The sequence below is a fragment of the Schistocerca piceifrons genome, chromosome 2 (genome assembly GCF_021461385.2).
Source record: "Schistocerca piceifrons isolate TAMUIC-IGC-003096 chromosome 2, iqSchPice1.1, whole genome shotgun sequence".
Lineage (NCBI taxonomy): Eukaryota > Metazoa > Arthropoda > Insecta > Orthoptera > Acrididae > Schistocerca > Schistocerca piceifrons.
The window spans coordinates 2180221-2203056 of record NC_060139.1 but is presented as its reverse complement, the minus strand read 5'-3'; the positions used below and the strand labels follow the sequence as shown (position 1 = coordinate 2203056).

General features: G+C 42.2%; 1 protein-coding gene across 1 annotated transcript in view; it reads left to right on the top strand.

Annotated features, from left to right (window-relative positions):
• Window positions 1-22836, top strand: part of LOC124776715 — a 59006-nt gene that overhangs the window by 34019 nt on the left and 2151 nt on the right. The window contains exon 3 of the mRNA XM_047251829.1: window positions 15537-15776. Within this exon, the coding sequence (XP_047107785.1) occupies window positions 15537-15776 (240 nt within the window). The remainder of the gene's footprint in view (window positions 1-15536; window positions 15777-22836) is intronic.

The following is a 22836-nucleotide window of genomic DNA, read 5'->3' as shown; positions in this document are numbered from 1 at the left end:
TCTAAGCCAATGGGAAGTAGCTTATAGGTTTTGGTGAGCAACTTTGCGAGTGTCAAAATATATGACACAATTAGCCGTATCTTTTGATTGACTAAGAAAGTCATATTTATTACGCCACTAAGGGGCCATAGACATCAATAGGGGACAAATTTCAATTTGATACGTCTAACCGTTCATGAGAAAGAGGCATTTAACAGTCGGACCGACAGACAGACGGGCAACAAATGATCCTATAAGGGTTCCGTTTTTACTGACTGCGATAAGAAATCAGAAAAACGACGCAAGAAGGATTAAGGCTTAAGGTCTCATAGATGATGTTATCTGAGATGGCTAACATTGTCTCGGACAGCGGATGGATGAGGAAGGAAATCAACCATATCGTTGTCAAAAGGAACCGTTCTGGCACATGCCTTAAGCCATTCAGGGAAACCACTGAAAAACAGCTGGCCGCTGTGGCCGAACAGTTCTAGTCGCTTTAGTCCTGAACCGCTCTGCTGCTACGGTCGCAGGTTCGAATCCTGCCTCGGGCATGGATGTGTGTGATGTCCTTACATTAGTTAGGTTTAAGTGTAGGGGACTGATGACCTCAGATGTTAAGTGCCATAGTGCTTAGAGCCATTTGAAGCGTTCTGAACGGAGAAACTTATAGCTGTGCAGCTGAATGGTGATTTGAACCAGTACCCTTCCACAGCCTCAACGACTCGACTGCACCACTTAGCGTCGCAGTGCAAGAATGGTAGACTCAGATTATAAGCTGAACCGAGACATGCAGTAGATTTGAAATTGAAAGTCATAGTTTGTTCATAACTTTGAGCCATATGAGATCATATTTAATATCCTTGCGAACTTCAAGTACGTAGACTGCAGTCGACTGAGTTTGAGGCTTTAACAATCGAAAATGGCTTAGGATTCATTAATTCTATAAGAATCTGTGTTTTCCTGTGAATGGCTGTTAAATGTTCTGTGGACAGAACAGAATGGAACGGTTGGTTTTAACAGAGAAATGAAAACTGTGGGAACCTGTAGTATGTACTGAAGCAACACTACATCTGTAGTTATTAATTATTCATGAACAGTGACTATCCTAAGCTCGTTTCAGACCTTTTCCGTGACATGTGATCAATTTTCAGCAGTTTTAAGTCACAGATTATTAGTTCCTTGCGAAGGACTGATTGTGTGTAAATTTTACGTGATTAGTTAGCAGTATTGCCGATGAATAATCGTAGTTTGTTTCTTTTGCAGAAAAACACGAACATCACATTAATACTTAGAGAGAGTCAAAAGAAATTATTTGCTTTGGTATAGAATGGGTCAACGTAGGAGATCAGGGGGTGTACAATACTTATCACGGCCTCGAACAAGCAGTTCGAATTACATGCGGTGGAAGGAACTTACTATCACTGCAGTTACTGTTGCTCAAATAATCAGAGCCAGGGAGTTGAGGTATCTTATCTTCGAAGTCGTGCAAACAGCAGGCTTTTGTAGGCTACTGTGTCAAGTCTCTATTTCTGTATGAGAAGACATGGGTGCGTCAGCCGCTAGTGCTTGCACTTGGGTTTCATACGACAGGGAATGTGAAACTCATCCTGCTGTAGCCAGTTAGACGTTTCATTCTGATTAAGCACATTTATTAATTCGTTAACGTGATAAGTAAATTTCCTTATTGACGATGTACGTAATGTGATGGTCGATTGATATGGGGCAGAAATGATGACTGCTGAGATTACCCATTCCTGTTTGGTAACGTATCTTTCGGTAGTGAATCTGTGTGGTTAGCGACCAGAACTATTGAGCCTTGGCCAAGGGTTTCGTTAAGCCGTTGGCACGCAGACGGTGTTTCGAACGTTGAGCGTGCTGAGTTCGCCAGGCTGGTGAACGCTCAGAAACTACGCGGCTTGTGGGTACAGCATCAATAGGTGGGCTCGCTCATTGGTTTACAACAACAAGGAGATGGTGAATGAGATACTACCAGCTGCAACAGTCTGGCATATAACATGTATGTAGTACTGACTGCCGTTTCCTGTTATTTAGCTGAATAGAAAGCCATATATCTGCGAAAATACACAGATGAGCCAAACATTATGGTCACCTGAAACTTCCTGGCAGATTAAAACTGTGTGCCCGACCGAGACTCGAACTCAGGACCTTTGCCTTTCGCGGGCAAGTGCTCTACCAACTGAGCTACCGAAACACGACTCATGCCCGGTCCTCACAGCTTTACTTCTGCCAGTATCTCGTCTCCTACCTTCCAAACTTTACAGAAGCTCTACTGCGAACCATGCAGAACTAGCACTCCTGAAAGAAAGGATATTGCGGAGACATGGCTTAGCCACAGCCTGGGGGATGTTTCCAGAATGAGATTTTCACTCTGCAGCGGAGTGTGCGCTGCCAGGAAGTTTCATATCAGCGCACACTCCGCTGCAAAGTGAAAATTTCATTATGGTCACCTGTTTAATAGTTTGTCGTTCCAGTTTTTAAATGCAGTACAGCAGAGACCCTGCTTGGCATGTATTCTACAAGTCCTTGACAGGATTCCAGAAGTATGTGGCACCAGGTCAAGCAATTCCCACCAATTATGGTATGGTGGTTTACGGGCACGCAGCTGGCGTCCGATGGATGTGTGTCCCAACGGGAACAGATCAGACGCATTTGCTGACCAAGACATTAAACCGAGTCCACTATAATGCCCCTCAAACCACTGTAAGACGATTCTGATCTAGCACCATGGACAGTTGTCTTGATGGAAGGCGTCATCGCTGTAGGGGGGAGGGGGGGGGGGGGAGGGGGAGAGCCTCATCAAGCGTGAAGCGATGCAGGTCGTCCACAATGATGTTCGCGTAGCTCGTTGCTGTTGTTGCCATGATACCTTCGATTACCACCACAGAACCCATGGAACCCCAACTCATTTTACCCCATAATATGATTCTGTCCTCACCGGCCTCCATCTGTGACGCAGCTCACGTTTCGTGTAACAGTTCGCCTGGATGAAGGCTTGTAAGGATCCAACCATCGATCTGGTGTAACACGAAATGTGATTCATTCGACAGGCTGCAGGTTTCTACTGACCCACGGTGAAAACTCAGTGATGGTGTGCCAACTGCAGTCATAAATGACGATGTCGTTGGGACAACACAGGAACAGATAGGGTTGTATGATGTGGAGCTCCGTGTTCAACAATGGCGTTTGAGCGGTGTGTTCCGAAACAATTGTGCCGGCGTCAGCACTGTACTCTGTTGTCAGACCTGCCACAGATCGCTGCCTGCGACGTCTGCGTTTTGTGATGAGACGCGATCGTCCTTTACCATATAGCCTACTCGTTATTCCATCACCCTTCAACCACTTTCTGTAGGCGGTTACGACAGCAGTACGCCAACAGGAGTTTCGCAGTTTCAGAGATTCTCGTTTAAAGCCGCTTGCACCACAAGTATATGCCGCTTGTCAAAACCACTTATATCAGTGGATTTCTGGATTTGCGGTCCATATCTTCGTGGTCATTCGTCTCTCTTCCGCTTACATTCTTTCCTTACTGTGTCGCGTGCCCGCAACACCACCAGGAGGCACTGAAGCACGCGGTGCGCAGTGGTCATGAAGATGCAAAGTTAGTTCTTTTTGCTGATGATACAAGTATAGTAATAACATCCAAAAACCAAGAACTAAGTGATGTAATTGTAAATGATGTTTTTCACAAAATTATTAAGTGGTTCTCAGCAAACGGACTCTCTTTAAATTTTGATAAAACACAGTATATACAGTTCCGTACAGTAAATGGCACAACTCCAGTAATAAATATAGACTTTGAACAGAAGTCTGTAGCTAAGGTAGAATTTTCAAAATTTTTAGGTGTGTCCATTGATGAGAGGTTAAACTGGAAGCAACATATTGATGGTCTGCTGAAACGTCTGATTTCAGCTACGTATGCTATTAGGGTTATTGCAAATTTTGGTGGTAAGAATCTCAGTAAATTAGCTTACTATGCGTACTTTCATTCACTGCTTTCGTATGGCATCATATTCTGGGGTAATTCATCGTTGAGTAGAAAAGTATTCATTACTCAAAAACGTGTAATCAGAATAATTGCTGGAGCCCACCCACGGTCATCCTGCAGACATCTATTTAAGGATCTAGGGATCCTCACAGAAACCTCACAGTATATATATTCACTTATGAAATTTGTTGTTAATAATACAACCCAGTTCAAAAGTAATAGCAGTGTGCATACCTATAACACCAGGAGAAAGGATGATCTCTTTAAATGGTAATGCATCAAATGTAATCCTTTAATTGTACAGGTTACCAAACTGATTATTTCACACTGTCTCTCAGTTAAATAGGTACTCAAAAAGAGCAGGCAAATTTGACCTCACTGAAAGGATATCATACAAAACTAAACTACATAAAGGTGGGGTCTAATAGTATTATATCATGATGCTATTAACAATGAATTTAACAGTTCTATACAAATTACTCTGTGAGTTGAGATGTTATTTAATAATGCAACACTTCACATACTAGATGCAATAACACAAAACCAAAGTGCGTAATTGTGACATAACAGTATTTACTACTAACATTGAAATTAGTAATCCTGCACAATGCAGGTTGTAGTGTGAGATATGTCATAATGCAAAATTACACATACTCCTGTACAATGGTTCATTACATGGTTGAGTACAATAGTTAATCATTTACCTGAATAAGCTGTGGTCATAATCCACAAAAGTATTGAGACAACTCTAATTCAACCCGTCTGTCCTCCATTTGATCAGATTCAGAGATATTTGCTGCATACACTTAATTATTTACAACTGCATGTGAATAAATGCAGGCAGTTTGATCATATGAAGGAACAGCGGCCTGAAAGATGTATGCCCCATATTTCTCTCTTCCAGAAGGTAATGTTAAAATACAGATAATCGGTACATATAATTCCATAGTTTAGAAGCAAATTACATCCCAAAATCAAATTTATTCATCCAGTGATAGATACAATACTTCCATCAATTCTAGTTTTACCTTTCTTTTCTTGTTGTTGTATTTAACTATTCGATTTGTGCTACAGAAAATTTAACAAAAGATCTGTTTCACCATCATATTCTTCTTCTTCTTCTTCTTCTTCTTCCAGTGTCTTCGCAATCAGCTCAACTGTAGACCCATAGTCTTCATTTCCCTTCCTTGTCTTCGTTGTGAAGGACCTAGAAGTGGATGTCTGAATATCTGCCGACTGACGAACTGTCTGTGTGGTTGCTGGACTTTCATTAACAATAGATGTATTGCTACTGTTTTTATATACGTCCTCCACATCGTTTGTTATACGCTCCACTTCCAGTTCGCACTATGTTGGGACTGGATCACAATCTTTTGATGTGCCACTATCATCTACCTGAAACAGAAAACAAAAGTTTTACATAAAACGTCTGGGTTGATTTTAGGGAAGACTATACAGAAATCATTCACTTAAAATTGAATGTACAGGAATAAAATGTTATGAGAGTTAAGCTCAGTTAGTATGAGCTGTCTGTATGCTCAGCCTCAACTGTAGTTTCTTCTGAACTCTTATTCAGTACCATACAGCGGCACCACAAGCAATGACTGGAAAATAGGTATTAATATGTATTTATAGTATGTGAATTGTCCCAATACAATTAAAGTGAAATGTGTATGGAAATAAGGACTCTACATAAACAGCAACTCACCGGATAAGTAATAGTAGTAGTAGTAACCGTAGTAATGCTTTACGGTCTAGATACTGATGCATGTGACAAACATTGCTCTTCTAGGTGTAAAAAAATGTTATACACATGTGACAAGTTTTCCTTGAGAAGACAAAGACATTACAACTGGGTGGGTGAAACTTCTTTGAAAGTTTATATTCCCATCTATGCCTTTACACTTACAGGCATAACACACAATTCTTGAATTGTATCCATACAAAATTATAATAATATATTTAATGCCAACCAACACACCCCCACACCGCAGGTGGCCAGGTGCATAAATACATACATTAACTGCAACTAATTTTTTTCCACTTGATGACAGTACTTCATATTTGTAACTTCTTTGAAACGAGGAATTTCTTTGCAATAAATTAACAGTTCTTTCTCAACCCCAAAATGTACAGAAACAGTTACATATACAAGTAGCTACACAAACCTGGATATCGTGGCCCACTGCCATGAATGGCAACTCTACTGCCTTTGTTTTCTGTGGCACATAATGCCCTCCCAAAAATTTCACTTTCTTAAAATACCACAAACTTGGTGCGTAAAGCTGAAAAAAAACCAACGTGCATCGATTTATTTAGATCGCTAGTAAATTCTATTAACAAAAAAGAAGAAACGTGCTGTGAATTATGTAGCTCTCTCTAAATTATACAAAAGTAACAACGTGCAGTGATTTATTTCGCTAGTAACAACTAGATACGTACAATCCAGTTTTCATACTCTCTCTTCTCTTGTTGTTCTCAACGTTACACATGTTCTTCATGTTTGAAACTTTTGTTTCGCTCTTCTTTTGGTTCCATAACTGCGGCCCAACATTGTTAACCCCGTCAAACACTCTACGTAGAGCCTCCGAGCATGAATCTTTATCGCGATAGTTTTTAGCCTTCATGTTGTATCAACACTGCTCTTCTATGAACGCGTCTATCAAGACGCACAATTCGTCGCCTGTTAGAGCGGCCGTATCTCTCCTTCTGAATTTCTCATAGTATTGAATGGACAAATGGCCTACCTGTGACGTAGCTGGCGTTCTTCCATCGCATTAGGTCACGTTCATGTGCACTTTCAGAATGTGTGACAGTCTTGATATTGCTATGCGCGTCCGGAAAGAGCCCTCAATATGCTTTTCCTACGGTGTGACGTCAAAAACTAGGGACGCTCAACGTCCGAATGCACGGCCCGTGAGCCGACGGCCTTAGGGCAGCCCCAGAGGAGGCCGGAGGGCTCTGGAAACCGGCTGTGCACCGGGCTTTTCTGTGGCCGTGTGCTTAGGCAGGTTGCTAGCGCAGTTTCCACAGACCTGGCGCACCTGGTCGGCGTGGCCCTGTTTGCTGCCTGTAGTCACAGATAAGTAGAGCTGTAGCACATATGCGAGGCAGTGACAGCTTTCTACAGCGCGTCCCCCGACTGCCAGTGATCACACGCATAATGGGCGGAGTATAGTTGTAGAGTTGTTGGCACCCTTTGTTTACATTTTCGACGTAAGGTGAGCAGGTCAGCGTCATCCCCATGACGTCACAAGTCACGCCCCTTATAAATAACGTCATCATAGCGATGTCACAAACCATATCCTTTTTCAATGACGCCACGTTCGCACAAATTTTAAAAAATACAAAATTGCGCTAATGAAAAATTTTTACATCTACCTTACATGGATACTCTGCAAATCACATTTAAATGCCTGGCAGAGGGTTCATTGAACCACCTTCACAATTCTCTATTATTCCAATCTCGTATAGCGCGCGGAAAGAACGAACACCTATGTCTTTCCGCACGTGCTCTGATTTTCCTTATTTTATCGTGGTGATCGTTCCTCGCTGTGTAGGCCGGTGTCAAAAAAATATTTTCGCATTCGGAGGAGAAAGTTGGTGATTGGAATTTCGTGAGAAGATTCCGTCGCAACGAAAAACGCCTTTCTTTTAATGAGTTCCAGCCCAAATCCTGTATCATTTCTGTGACACTCTCTCCCATATTTCGCGATAATACAAAACGTGCTGCCTTTCTTTGAACTTTTTAGATGTACTCCGACAGTCGTACCTGGTAAGGATCCCACACCGCACAGCAGTATTCTAAAAGAGGACGGACAAGCGTAGTGTAGGCAGTCACCTTAGTATGTCTGTTACATTTTCTAAGTGTCCTGCTAATAAAACGCAGCCTTTGGTTAGTCTTCACCACAACATTTACTATGTGTTCATAATGTGAGATGTACGTAACAGCACCGTTAACGGCCAACTCTGTATTACTTGATGCAATAATTTACCAACAGCCTTATGTATTATAGAAATTTATTTTATGAACTTCTTATGTGCTACCAGTTTCGGCATTACATTGATGCTGGCCGCGGTGGCCGAGCGGTTCTAGGCGCTTCAGTCCGGAACCGCGCGACTGCTACGGTCGCAGGTTCGAATCCTGCCTCGAGCATGGATGCGTGTGATGTCCTTAGGTTAGTTAGGTTTAAGTAGTTCTAAGTTCTAGGGGACTGATGACCTCTGATGTTAAGTCCCATAGTGCTCAGAGCCATTTCAACCATTACATTGATGCCATCTTCAGGCCCCACACGTCATAGTCGTAATATCGCTATACACGGAAGGAGCCATATAACTGGATCCGTGAATCAAATCGTTATGCATTCACGGTGAACTGCGTATCAATCTGTCTCCCCTGAGTAATCCGTTTGTCGCTTTAACTCTTTATGTTGCATTCTTTCGTAATCTAATGTAATACGTCTTTCTGACCCCCTGTCGTCTGCTTTATACATGCCGATTTGTTTATTCTGACATCGTTTAAGACCAAGTGCCACAAACAGATTTTTTTCAGAGTCCACTTGCTGTAGTTGAAATGCAGTTCAGTAAGATACTCCTGTGAAGTTTTCGCAAACCTGGCACTTCTTTGCACGACATATAATATCACAGAAACGTCTGTCTAGCAGCCAGTTTGTCAATAACTCCGAAAGGATACTTATCGTGTCTCCTTTGTTGCTTCTTTTGGGCAAATATTTGAATTCCGCTCTGCTCAGCAACTTGTCCCTCCTGTCCTAATTTACACTTTTATCACTTACCCAACTTCTTTTTGCCTGCACGTTATCGATTCTTTTCCGCCAGCACTGCGATCCCTTTTTACTTCTTATCTTCAAAAGCAACCTGTCGCACGTACTAGTGAACACATTCTCCGCTGTCATTTTCCGTGCTTACTGCACGAGATAAAAAGCCACACTACTTTGAAGTGGCACGTGGCTGTAGCTATCCAGATGACCAAATTACAAGTGAACTTGAAAAGTAACTTACACAGTGTTATGGGAACCAAAGTAAATTTTATTGAACGCAGCACTACGCTTCAAAGTAAACAACAGATACAGGGAGTTCAGTGAACGGGTTCCTGATTACAAAATTAAATATCTCGAAAACTGAGATCGATAACGAGTGCAACAAAAGGGATGATTGTGAAGCTGTAAGAGTTTTGTTTTACGGAAGTGATGCAAAAGTTTCGAAATAGTTCGAAAAGCTGCTAACAAATGTTGCTGTGCAGCTCGTGTAGTATAAGGGTGCGTAATAAAACTCGTCCTCCATAAGCAGGATTTGCAGTCACGTCACAGTCTTTTCCAAACGTCCACCACTTACAGTACGGCTGTGTCACCAACGAGCAATGCAATTTCTCATCACATCCTCTAGTGTCTCAGCGGAAAATGAGTCGCACACCACGCAGATCACCAACTCAAACTCGTCCATCGCGGTGGAATGATTCCGATAGACAGGGTCTTTCAATGCGCTCAACAAAAAATAGTCACAAGAAGTCATATCGGGCGAATATGGAGACCAATCCATCCCTCTGCCAGTAAATTTACAATAATCCAAAACACCTGTTCAATGCGATGCGGTCAGACCGCATCTTGGATGAATCTCTCGGTGCCTGGCCGAACCTACATACGTCGAAAAATTGCTCTATTATTGCAACGTAACGTCCACTAGCGATCGTTTGTCTCTTGAAAAAAGGGCCAGTAATGCCTCTGCTGCACACCGCAGCCCAAACAGTAACTATGGGAGAATACAGTAGCTTCACTTCACACAAATAAAGATTTCCGGTACCCGAAAACCGCAAGTTTTGCTCATTCAGGACGCCATTCGGTATGAAGTGTGCTTCATCTGTGAACTAGCTGCTGCCAACACCAAATCTTTCTTTATTAATCATTTTGAGAATCTCGTTCGCAAAGTCAGCCCTCCGTCACACAGTTTGTACATGTATAGTCTAATGGCTCTGGATTTTGAATGAAAACCTGTGTAGGCTAACGCGGTATTTTCTGCGTACCGGAACGCTTCAAACCGCACTCTGCTGCAGTTCTTGGGACGGATTTCCTTGGAATTTGGTGAATCTACATCTACATCTACGTGATTACTCTGCTATTCACAATAAAGTGCCTGGCAGAGGGTTCAATGAACCACCTTCATGCTGTCTCTCTACCGTTCCACTCCCGAAAAACAGACACTTAATTTTTTTCTGTGCGAGCCCTGATTTCGCTCATTGTATCGTGAAGATTATTTCTCCCTATGTAGGTGGGTGCCAACAGAATGTTTTCGCAATCGGTGGAGAAAACTGGGGATTGAAATTTTATGAGAAGATCCCGTCGCAACGAAAAACGCCTTTGTTTTAATGATTGCCACTCCAATTCCCGTATCATGTCTGTGGCACTATCTCCCCTTTCTCGCGATAGTACAAAACGAGCGCCCCTTCTTTGTACTTTTTCGGTGCCATCCGTCAGTCCCAACTGATGCGGATCCCACGCCGCACAGCAATACTCCAGAATAGGGCGGACAAATGTAGTGTAAGCAGTCCCTTTGGTAGACCTGTTGCACCTTCTAAGTGTTCCGCCAATGAATCACAGTCTTTCGTTAGCTCTACCCACAATATTATCTATGTGATCGTTCCAATTTAGGGTATTTGTAATTGTAATCCCTAAGTATTTAGTTGAATTTACATCCTTCAGATTTGTGTGACTTATCACGTAATCGAAATTTAGCGGATTTCTTTTAGTACTTATGTCAATAACTTCACACTTTTATTTATTGAGGGTCAATTGCCACTTTTTGTACCATACAGATATCTTATCTAAATCATTTTGCAATTCGTTTTGGTTATCTGACGACTTCACAAAACGGTAAATGAAAGCATCATCTGCAAACAATCTAAGACGGCTACTCAGATTGTCTCCTACGTCGTTAATATAGAGCAGGAACAACAGAGGGCCTATAACACTTGCTTGGGGAACGCCGGATATTACTTCTGTTTTACTCGATGACTTTCCGTCTATTACTAAGATCTGTGACCTTTCTGACAGGAAATCACGAATCCTGTCGCACAATTGAGGCAATATTCCATAGGCAGACAGTTTGGTTAGAAGACGTGAGGAACAATGTCGAAAGCCTTCTGGAAATCTAAAAACATGGACTGAATTTGACACCCCTGTCGATAGCACTCATTACGTAATGAGTATAAAGAGCTAGTTGTGTTTCGCAAGAACGATATTTTCTGAATCCGTACTGACTACGTGTCAATAAATCGTTATCTTCTAGGTACTTCATAATGTTCGAATACAGTATATGTTCCAAAACCCTACTGCAAATCGACATTAATGACATCGGCCTGTAATTCAGCGAATTACTCCTAATTCCTTTTTTGGGTATTGGTGTGACTTGAGCAATTTTCCAGTCCAGTAGGTACGGATCTTTCTGTGAGCGAGTGGTTGTATATAATTGCTAAATATGGAGCTATTGTATCAGCATACTCTTGAGAGGAACCTGACCGGTATACAATCTGTACCAGAAGCCTTGCCTTTATTAAGTGATGTAAGCTGCTTTGCGACTCCGAGGATATCTATTTGTATGTTTCTCATCTTACCAATTGTTCTTGATTGGAACTGAGGAATAATTCTAGAAAAACTGTGGCCTCAATTTCAGGATTTTGACAACTGTGCCTTGTAGGGCTGTGATGGTATTACACTACCAGAAAATCAAGAGTTGTTCACTAGAGTACATGATTTCAAGCACTTCCTTCTACTCGCTAAGTTCCTTTCACGTTTCAACCGCGGAAATGATCACTCTGAACTCACTGTTCATAAACTCTACATATTGCGATTACAGGTGCATCTGTTAGCAGCTCTTGGAAACTTCTACGTAGCTTCTGTATAAAATTCTTAAGGCTTTCACGATAAACACACTGTTTGTTGCACTCGTCTATCGATCTTAGTTTTCGAGATTTTTAAATTTGAAATCGCGGTTCCTTCGCTAGACACCCATATACGTGACAGTTTTTCAGCATAACATCAAGTGTCTATACAACGCTCGTTTAGTTCCTCGAAAATGGAAATCCGTTTGTTGACCGTGGAGCCTATAACACTTCCGTCTGCTACAGCTATACCATAACCTCGAAGCTGGAGGCAGGTTGTGAAATAAAACTCATCTTATTAAAGCAATTATGGTATAACGCAACAAAACAGTGTTACCCTCTGAGAGGAATTTTGCTAGGTTGACCGTGTAGGAAATGGCTTATCGAAAATGAAAGTCAGAATTACGTAAATTTTTGAAAACTACAAACAATATTTTTGCCTAGCTATACTGTTTAAAGAATAAGGAAAACGGTCGCCACCCCAACTAGGCAAGAGAAAGATTAAGGTTCTCGTTTAAGAAAGTAGGTATGAGTAACTTTAACGGATAAACACAACCTATACTTGGCCACACGCGAGTGCAATTAATTCTGACACATACATATGTTTACGGTAAGATTGAAGCTAACAGCTAGAGCAGCATAAACTATTTGCATAAATATAACAAATAACGAAACACACTATTACTTTCAGTGCTTATTCAAACTGAATGGTCTTTATAACGTTGTTATTACTATTCACTGCAGAATCATTAATTGGACACAGGTTAAGTATTATTTTTCAAACACTTTCCTAGTTGACATAGAATTATAAATGTCGTTCACTGCAAAATTATGAGCTGGTAATAGGTTGAGTCTCTCTCAGTTAAATACTTTACTATTTAAAATGAAAGTTAATTGGAATTCACTAACAGGTTACTTCTCACTGTCTTTTGAATAAAGATATTATTGTTTTCATAAATAGTGGTAAAGGATAACCTGTGGATCTTATTACACTATTAATATGCACTTTCAATACCCGAAAGAAACAAGTGCTTAGCTATCCAATATAACTTTCCACAAATGCAATTCACGACTTTTGCTGCAGTGAGACACTATGTTGACAAATTTACAAGAAACTGAATCACCTTTTAACATTTACTACAGGCAGCACTATGATCATTAACTAAGCAAAACTTTATAAGCCTCAATTTTAAGAACTTTAATTTTTAAAAGAAACAGCAAATTGTCTTTATTACTACAGTCTTCTACTTTCAAGTAAATGATTAAATAGGTGACTTTGAAACTTAACTAAACTTTAAATTAGACTGTTTCCAGCCCTAGGAGGCTTTCACAAGACTACATTTACTACCTCCCACAATTTCATTAAATCCACAGTAAATCTAAACACTCCCTTCTTACCAAAGATCAAACAACATTATTTAATGTTCTGAGGATTTCATTTTTTTCCACAAACTAGGAGACTCGGTAATTATAATTTAAATGGAGAGGGACCTGAAAGGTGTTGTGATAGGGAAAAATCAAGGTAGGTACATAAATTCAGTTATAGGTTACCTTATATTTGTGCACACTAAATCACCAAATAAGCTGATCCTTCTCTGTACATTATTATAGTACTCCTTTACAGTGATTGCGCAATGTGGTGGCAACTGCATGTTGGTAGGCGGATTTGCAGACAGAATTGCTGGACTCTGGCCTTTCTTGGTGGCGATGATGAGTACCAATTCCAGAATCGTTCCAGCTATTTATCTATCCATCCGAGGAATTGAAAAGTAGTAGAAAAAGCCTCTCTCAGAACCAGCACAATATAAACCCTTACATGGCAGTGCACAGTTTGGTAGCTCGTCCACCTTTTCTACCTAGCCAACCACAATTTGCGCGCGCTACACAGTTCCGTTCCCGAGGGGAACCACAAGACGTTTTAAACAAAATAACTAAGAACGCTAAGTGAGGATCAGAAGTTTACATAACAGCAACCAAACACATTAAATAAAACAGAACACTTGCACAAATTAGTATTTCTACAAAAAAATTATTCACCCAAATTCCAAATGTATACAGTAAGTTTCGTCTCCCTCCATTTGAGACAAAGAATTTAAATGACAGATATACTACATTGCATAGAATCAAACCGTGACATCAAAGTTTTTACAAAGAAAGGGGTATACAATCTTGTGTTGTCGATCCAATCAAACACATTTACTAGATGCTCAACGATGTAACATTAAATGAAACAAAAGCAAAATAAATCAGCAGAGCACTAGAGTTATGGTGTTACAAGCCATTCGGAATCCTCTTTCTGAACGTCCTCGTGGTTCCAAAATCTCTTTCTGACCAGACGTCCCTTCAGTTTGCCCAAAGTATGGAAATCGCACGGTGCAGGATGTGGACTGTGCTGCTGATCGGCATCGCCCACGACACGGCTGTGCGTCCTCGGGTCAGTTTGTTGACGCCATTTCGCGACAGCTGTACACGACGTTGCTTTTGCTCCACACACCACCAGAACTTGACGGCGAACCTGTGCGCAGCACAGACGTTCTGTGTACCTCAACTCTGGACTAGGTTAACCTTTGTAGGGCCATTTCACTCCCACACTGTTACGAACTTGTCCGTACTGCAGCGGAACTATGTCTGCAGGAAATCTGAAACATGTACTCTCTTCTGACTATGCACCACTTGTTACCCATTCGCCTTACCGTGGGACGACATGTGTAACTTACGAAAATAGAAGTAACGAACTTCAAAATGCCACTATCACTTTTGTGGAGCATTTATTCAGATAATCACTTTCGGAAAACTACGTTGCCATCTTCCGATTTTATGTATTACATTTTAAGGAATCTCGTCCATGTGTAGAATGATTTGTGTCACATAATAAGAAGACATTCGAAGAACATGCACGGCATAGTATATGTCAAAAGTAAAACAACCGTTAAATAAAATATCATACACAGTGCAGCGAATATACATGCTCATACTCACTTAGAAGCAACGTACAGTGAAATTATTATCTTTGAGATGCCGATATATTATGCCCTGCCTGTTCTTGGAATGTCTTTTTGTTATGTAACTCAAATTATTGTACACATTCCGTGAAGTGTAGTGCATAATATCCGAAGACGGCAAAATAGCTTGCCGAAACCAGTTACCTGAATAAATGCTCAACAAGAACCACCGTGGCATTTTGAAGTTTGTTACTTCCGTTTTCATATTAATCTAGATCGCCCCCAGAGTGAAAGAATGTGCAGCAGATGCATATGTAACTTACCTGCTCAAGTCCCAACGTAGCTCGTCTATGGTCGAATCTACAGTTCCATCTGTTAGGCTAATACGAAATCACACAGCACTCTGTCGAGACCTCAGAATCATTTAGCGTAAATTTTTTCCACATTTTCACTTTTTATTTTTATTTTTTATGTTTTTGATTCGTCGCTTCAGTTTCGTAGCACTACGCCGTAAGACATTAGAGATTTAGATATTGATGCTGAGTCCTCCACAGTGAGTTTTATTTACTTTCAGTTCTTAGAAACAGCAAACAAGAGACAGAATTTTTATTCTCAGCACAGATCATGAGTGCCTATAGTGGGTACAAGCAGCCAACTATAATATCTTGACGTCACAACTGACGCTGACCTCTCCTGGTATCCTTTTTTTTTCTTCCAGATTGAGGGCGTGGCCTGCCACAAAGTGTTCGACGCCTACGCTTACCTGATGTCGCGGGTGCAGCCGGACGTGTTCACGCGCTACGGCGTCGACTGCTACCTGACGGCGCTCGGCCTCTCCGTGGACCCCGAGTACCGGGGGCAGGGCGTGGGAGAACAGCTGCTGAGGGCGCGCTGGGACCTGTGCAGGGCCCTGGGCATACCGCTCACCGTCACCTGGTTCTCCGCCAGGGCGTCGCAGGTAAGCACATACAAGTGCACAGTGTGAGGCGGCGAGAGGAAAACGGAAAACAATTATATTTGGATGTTTTGTCGAATGTATCAGATAGGCAGTTCGTGCGTCGAGGTACATTTGATCACTCTACATCTACATCTACATTTATACTCCGCAAGACACCCAATGGTGTGTGGCGGAGGGCACTTTACGTGCCACTGTCATTACCTCCCTTTCCTGTTCCAGTCGCGTATGGTTCGCGGGAAGAATGGTTCAAATGGCTCTGAGCACTATGGGACTCAACTGCTGAGGTCATTAGTCCCCTAGAACTTAGAACTAGTTAAACCTAACTGACCTAAGGACATCACAAACATCCATGCTCCAGGCAGGATTCGAACCTGCGACCGTAGCGGTCTTGCGGTTTCAGACTGCAGCGCCTTTAACCGCACGGCCACTTCGGCCGGCTTCGCGGGAAGAACGACTGCCGGAAAGCCTCCGTGCGCGCTCGAATCTCTCTAATTTTACATTCGTGATCTCCTCGGGAGGTATAAGTAGGGGGAAGCAATATATTCGATACCTCATCCAGAAACGCACCCTCTCGAAACCTGGTGAGCAAGCTACACCGCGATGCAGAGCGCCTCTCTTGCACAGTCTGCCACCTGTGTTTGCAAAACATCTCCGTAACGCTATAACGCATACCAAATAAACCTGTGAGGAAACGCGCCGCTCTTCTTTGGATGATCATTCCACTTCAAATCGTTCCGTACGCACTCACTCACTCCAGTGAGTGTTTCTGTTTGAACTCTAAGAGAAAGAAAAAAACGACGCACAACTAGGGAACTATCTGAAAGGGACGAAAATCGGTCGATGTTACGTAGGTCTGCGTACAAACAAATAATTACAGTTTCAGAAAAATTGCATGATTTATAGAAGAGAAAGAGCTTCACAAACAGAGCAAGTGAACAACGCGTTGGTGCACCTCTGGCACTTACAAAGGCAGCTACTCCACTGGGTACTGACTCATTGAGTCGTTGAATGTCCCCCTGTGGGATATTGTGCCAAATTCTGCGCAGTGGTGCGTCAGTCCGTCAGAATCCCTGTACGACTGGAGGCCAGTGTCTGCAAAGCTCCAATGTCCTCAATTGCAGAGAGGTGCGGCAATCTCTCTAGCCAAGGTAGAGTTTGGAAAGCACGAAGACGAGAGGTAGAAACTCTGGCCGTGTGCGAGCGGACATATCTTCCTGAAATGTAAGTCCAACATGGCGTACCATCAAAGGTAACAAAACTCGACGTCTTAGATTGTTTGCAGATGATGCTGCCATTTACCGGCTTGTAAAGTGATCAGATGATCAAAACGCCTTGCAAAATGATTTAGATAAGATATCTGTATGGTGGGGGAAGTGGTAATTGACCGTGAATAAAGAAAAGTGCGAAATTATTCACATGAGTACTAAAAGAAATCAGCTGAATTTCGATTACGCGGTAAGTCACACAAATCTGAGGGCTGTAAATTCAACTAAATACTTAGGGATTACAATTACAAATAACCTAAATTGAAACGATCGCATAGATAATATTGTGGGTAGAGCAAACCAAAGAGTGCGATTCATTGGCAGAACACTTAGAAGGTGCAACAGGTCTACCAAAGAGACTACTTACACTACGCTTGTCCGCCTTATTCTGGAGTACTGCTGTGCGATGTGGGATCCGCATCAGGTGGGACTGACGGATGACATCGAAAAAGTACAAAGAAGGGCGGATTGTTTTGTATTATCGCGAAATAGGGGAGATAGTATCACAAACATGATACGTGAATTGGAGTAGCAATCATTAAAACAAAGGCGTTTTTCGTTGCGACGGGATCTTCCCATGAAATTTCAATCCCCAGTTTTCTCCTCCGATTGCGAAAACATTCTATTGGCACCCGCGTACATAGGGAGAATTGATCGTCACGATAAAATAAAAGTAGTCAGGGCTCGCACGGTGATGTTTAAGTGCTCGTTTTTCCCGCGTGCCGTTCGAGAGTGGAACGGTAGAGAGACAGCTTGAAGGTGGTTAATTGAACCCTCTGCCAGGCACTTCATTGTGAATAACAGAGTAATCACGTAGATGTAGATGTAAAATATCGTCGACTTAGCGCTCTGTTGTGAGTGTGCTGCGGATGACAACCAAAGCCGTCGTGGGATGAAAAGAAATGTCACCCCAGACCGCGGTTGTCTGGCTGTATGGCGGGCGACAGTGTGGTGGGTAGCCCGCTGCTTCCGGGGCGTCCACAGACTCGGCATCGCTGCTCATCGGGGTTCAGTTCGAAGCGGGACTCACCACTAAAGACAGTCCTACTGCAGTCAGTGACATGCCAGGCCGAGCGTGCCCGACAGCTCTGCAAACGGGCTTCCTGGCGTACAGAGGCCAATCGCAGTCGGCGCAAGATGCACCGAGGGTTCAGCTCCCATTCTGTGAGCCACCTATTGATGGGCCTTGTGGTCACTGAAAGCCCAGCAGCACGTCGGATCGATGATAACGATGAATCCAGGGCTCTGACTGAGTCTCTAACGACTGCTCGGTCCCTCTCGTTCTATCGTCTCTCTAGGTGGACCACTTCCTTCTTCCGGTGTACTCGGTCATAGTTCATCCATTTTGCCAATATCGTCGAATAGCGGCATCGCTCTCATTCAAATTTCAAGCGATTCGCCGTTTTCTCCGGCCTGTCTGAGCACAGCTGCACGTCCTCTTTCAAATGCTGATACCTGCATATGTAGCTGACGTACATCTCTGCTACGCACAGATACTGTACAACTGAATACACGAAATGAAATTCTCAAAAGACTTTCTGGCATCGTATCGGCGTTTCCCGTTGACAGCTACGTGGTGAAATTGCACTGCAGCGTGTAACCTCCACACAAAAAATTTTTTTTTCACATTTAACCTCCCCACAAAATTCCTTTACATTTAACCTCCGTACAAAATTCATTCACGTTTAGTGTAACGTCCCAACAAAAAAAAAAAAAATTCAGTAACCTGGTAATAGTACAATGTAACTAACCCTCTCAATTAAATTGTCGCTCACTTATAACTGTTGAATAATTGACTGTGAATTTAACCTGGTAAATTTTGGACGTCAGCAGTGCTGCGTCATGGCCCTGAAAGATCTTTCTGAATAAAAAAGAGAAAAATTGTTACCTCAATGAAGGCTCTTAAAATAGTTTTCTGGCACAGCCCTGTGCAATGCTGGCCGATAGATTTGTCATTTATGAAAGGAAGCAACTGATTTTTCTTTTGCAACAATCGGGATGATCATGGATGGGAGAAATTATTAAATTCTTTAAATTGAAATGAGTGGTTGTTAAAAGTTACTTTTTATGAGAAAGATTATTATTACGAGATTTTTAGAACATTTACATGGGACTTGAGATGAAATTATTAGATATCCGGGAGGCTGCTTTTTACCTTATACAATAATACTCAGGCTCTGGCATCGCTGCACCGCGACCGGCCCAGCCAACACGATACACCAGACCAGAGCAGAGCAGACTGCAGACTAACAACAACTTACTACTGCAGCTACACAGTTCCTACTGCAGTCAACACTGCTCTCTGGTCAGAGATTCTCTTATACCTTGCATATCGCAGGCAGGGCATCAGTAATACATCGAAATTACATCTGCTCGGACCTCTTAAAACAACTTACTGCTACTGTTACACACTTCCTACTGCAGTCAACACTTCTGGTCAGAGATTCTCTTATACCTTGCATATCGCAGGCAGCACATGTGCAATACATCGAAATTACATCTGCTCGGACCTCTTACAAGCGTTTCAATTTGAATTCTCCGTCGATACCTCTGTGAATATAGATTGTGATCAATTTGCATAACTCCTTCGTCGTGCGTCGTTTTCTCTCTCTTAGTGTGTACTGCACTTATGCGTCAAGAGTTGAGCGGTCTTCTTCATTAAGGGCAACTGATCACTAGGTCTGGAATCAAACTATTCTTACCACACCTATGGGGTCTTCATTCTTGAACTATATGAAGAAAAACTTAAATTAGTAACAAACTACGGCGTGCACACGCTTTATTCAACATGTAAACGTCACTGCAGATATTCGGATTTAGTTTACGACATGTCCGATATGCCTGCCGACATTGGCGATCATGTAGCGCAGACGAAAAGCGGAATTCTGCACGACCCGCTAAGTGTCTGAGCATCGATGTTGTCGATGACCTCCTGAATGGCTGCTTTCAGCTCAGTAATCGTTTTGGGGTTATTTCTATGCAACTTGTCTCTAATAGCACCCCACAAAAAGGAGTCACATGTGTTCAGATCCGGAGAATGTGGCTGCCAATTGATGCCCATGCCCAAGCCCAGAGACAGAATGCGCTCCGCAAAGTGCTCCTCCAGGATATCATGGGGTCGAGCTCTGCCATATCTTGTCGATGTCACGTTCACTTTGGATAACGAGGATGAAATTATCTTCCAATACCTTCACGTACCGTTCGACAGTCACCGTGCCATCAAGGACTATGGCACCGATTATTCCGTGACTGGACATTGGACAACACACAGAGACTTCTCGATCGCGAAATGCGGATTCTCAGTCCCCCAAATGCACCAATTTTGCTTATTGACGAAACCATCGAAATGAAAATGGCTGTCAACAACAAGGAGCGTGCGCATGCGCGTATTAATTCCCATTATGCCCCACGGCCACTTTGAACGTCCTAACGCAAACCGTTCAGAAGTTATGAGGATTTTATTTAATATACTTCAATAATTGTCACCCTCTTGTTATCTGTGATATAACAAAAAAAATTAAAATTTATGTGTGTTGCGAACTAATATCCCAAAGATGTTCGGGCTCACATGCCGTTCCTCTTCGTCGAAACGTCTTGGCTCAAACTCGTCTAGTGGTGAACCACACCTGTCCCATTACACGCCCTGAATTACACGCTTGTGAGCCTTTGGTTAAATTGTGTGGCTGATGGCAAGTTTGAAAAATACAAAGTTAACATAACATATAATAACAGTAATAATAATATCGGGAGCTAAATTAACGACCCATAAATGATGTAGACCACACAGTTGTGATTTGGTTAGAATTATGTTTATTCAGAAAGCAAACTAATAGCGAAAGTGGTCGTATTTAGAGTTACTGTTACACTCGAGCGTATATCCATTTGACGCGGTTCAATCATTCACAATCTCTTAGCGAATTAGAAGTCCAATACTCCACCCCGTTAACTACACGAAAAGTTAGAGTTCACACCGGGCGCTTGCCTGCTCACCGCTCGGAGACCAAGTCCCGCGATGCCACACAACGCGAAACTTTCTGAGTCGTCTCACTCCCTAGCTGCCTAAAGACCGACTGTCTGCTTTCACGTCTGCATCCGAACTGTACCCTTTGGTGTCTCCAGTCGAACTGTACTCTTTGGCGCCGGCTGGTGTGGCCGAGCGGTTCTAGACGCTTGAGTCTGGAACCGCGCGACCGCTACGGTCGCAGGTTCGAATCCTGTCTCGGGCATGGACGTGTGTGATGTCCTTAGGTTAGTTAGGTTTAAGTAGTTCTAAGTTCTAGGCGACTGATGACCTCAGATGTTCAGTCCCATAGTGCTCTGAGCCATTTCTTTGTACTCTTTGGTGTCTCGACCTGAACTGCCCTCTGCCCGTCTCCGACCACGTTTCCCGCGCGCCGAACATCTTCGCTCAACTGACTAGGGCAGTTCCCTTTCCTGTAGCCGTCCATCTGATTAGCTACAGCTTATCCTACATTACATCACATTTTAACTCATTTAAATAATCAAAGCTTGACCACTTTCACGTTCTAAATAAAGTGACAATAATATCCACTACATAATAAACGTTAAATTCTTTTAACTTTGAATGTCACGGCGAGTAGCCTTGCACCAATGTGCTTTCTGATGAATAAATAAAGAATAAAAGTAACTATTATACACTAAACTTTACAACAAGTATTCTATTACCTAATGAATCAATAAGGTGCCATTCTGTCATCATTCATTGAGTATTGTTTAGAGGAAATGATGATCTGATGCTTAACTCAAAATACTGATAATTCAAACTTACTACATCTTTTAAACAAATAAAGTTACAGAGTTGATATTTACAACATTTGTCACTTTAGTGATGCGTTTCTATATGAAATGTTGATCGTTAAGATCGACCAAAGCGTTCAGATTTTAGCATTCAGGTCTTTGTTTCAAAACTTTTTAATTTCACTTTAACAGTAAATCCTAAACTATTATAGATATGATCAATATTGAAGTTTTATTGGAATCACCATGAAACTTTATGGAGGAGAGCGGATTACAATTACTGTGGCTTGATTAGTGCATTACTAAAGAGATAAACAATTTTTATAAAACTTTTCCTTTATGGCCGATCTTAGGTCCGCCAAATTTAACAGTGCTACGTCTCCTTGGCCACAAACGGCTTCTACTGGGTTTCCCTATGACGCAGGTTCTCGTCTGTATCCCTCGCACACTGCAGCGCTTATGCCTCAATAGAAAATAGACTCCTCTGAGTTTCCCCATCTCGTGGTGAATCTGCGCCCTTTGTGCCACACGGTCCTCGACCAAAGGGTTCGTTTCACAGTTCCTGCAGGCTAACTCCTTCGGCCATATGTTTAAATGAGAGCGCAATGCTCGTTAACTCACAGTGTCAATCGAGGTGAGAAAACATATCTAAAACAAGCCTGCCGATGTCACGGAAAAGGAGGACAGCAATACAAAAAACACAACCTCAGTAAAGTAAACACTGAAAGGAATTTGTATTGTATAATAACGAGGAATACCTGACGTGACCTTCAGCTGGGCTTCTTATTAAAATGTCAAAACTTGGTCTAATATAATTTTGTTGTACGGCTGATGCCGTGTAATAGACGCTTCAGACATTCAACAGAATCTGCATTCACTTACCCTTCTTCTTACATCTTCTATAGTAGATAACGGTGCTGGTACAGGATGAACGGTTTAGTGCATCATTTCTATAGTGACAGTGATAAAATTCCAAAGAATTAACTACGTATTATCGCAATTACAGGTGGTTGAAGTGTCGCTGTCAGTGTCGTTAT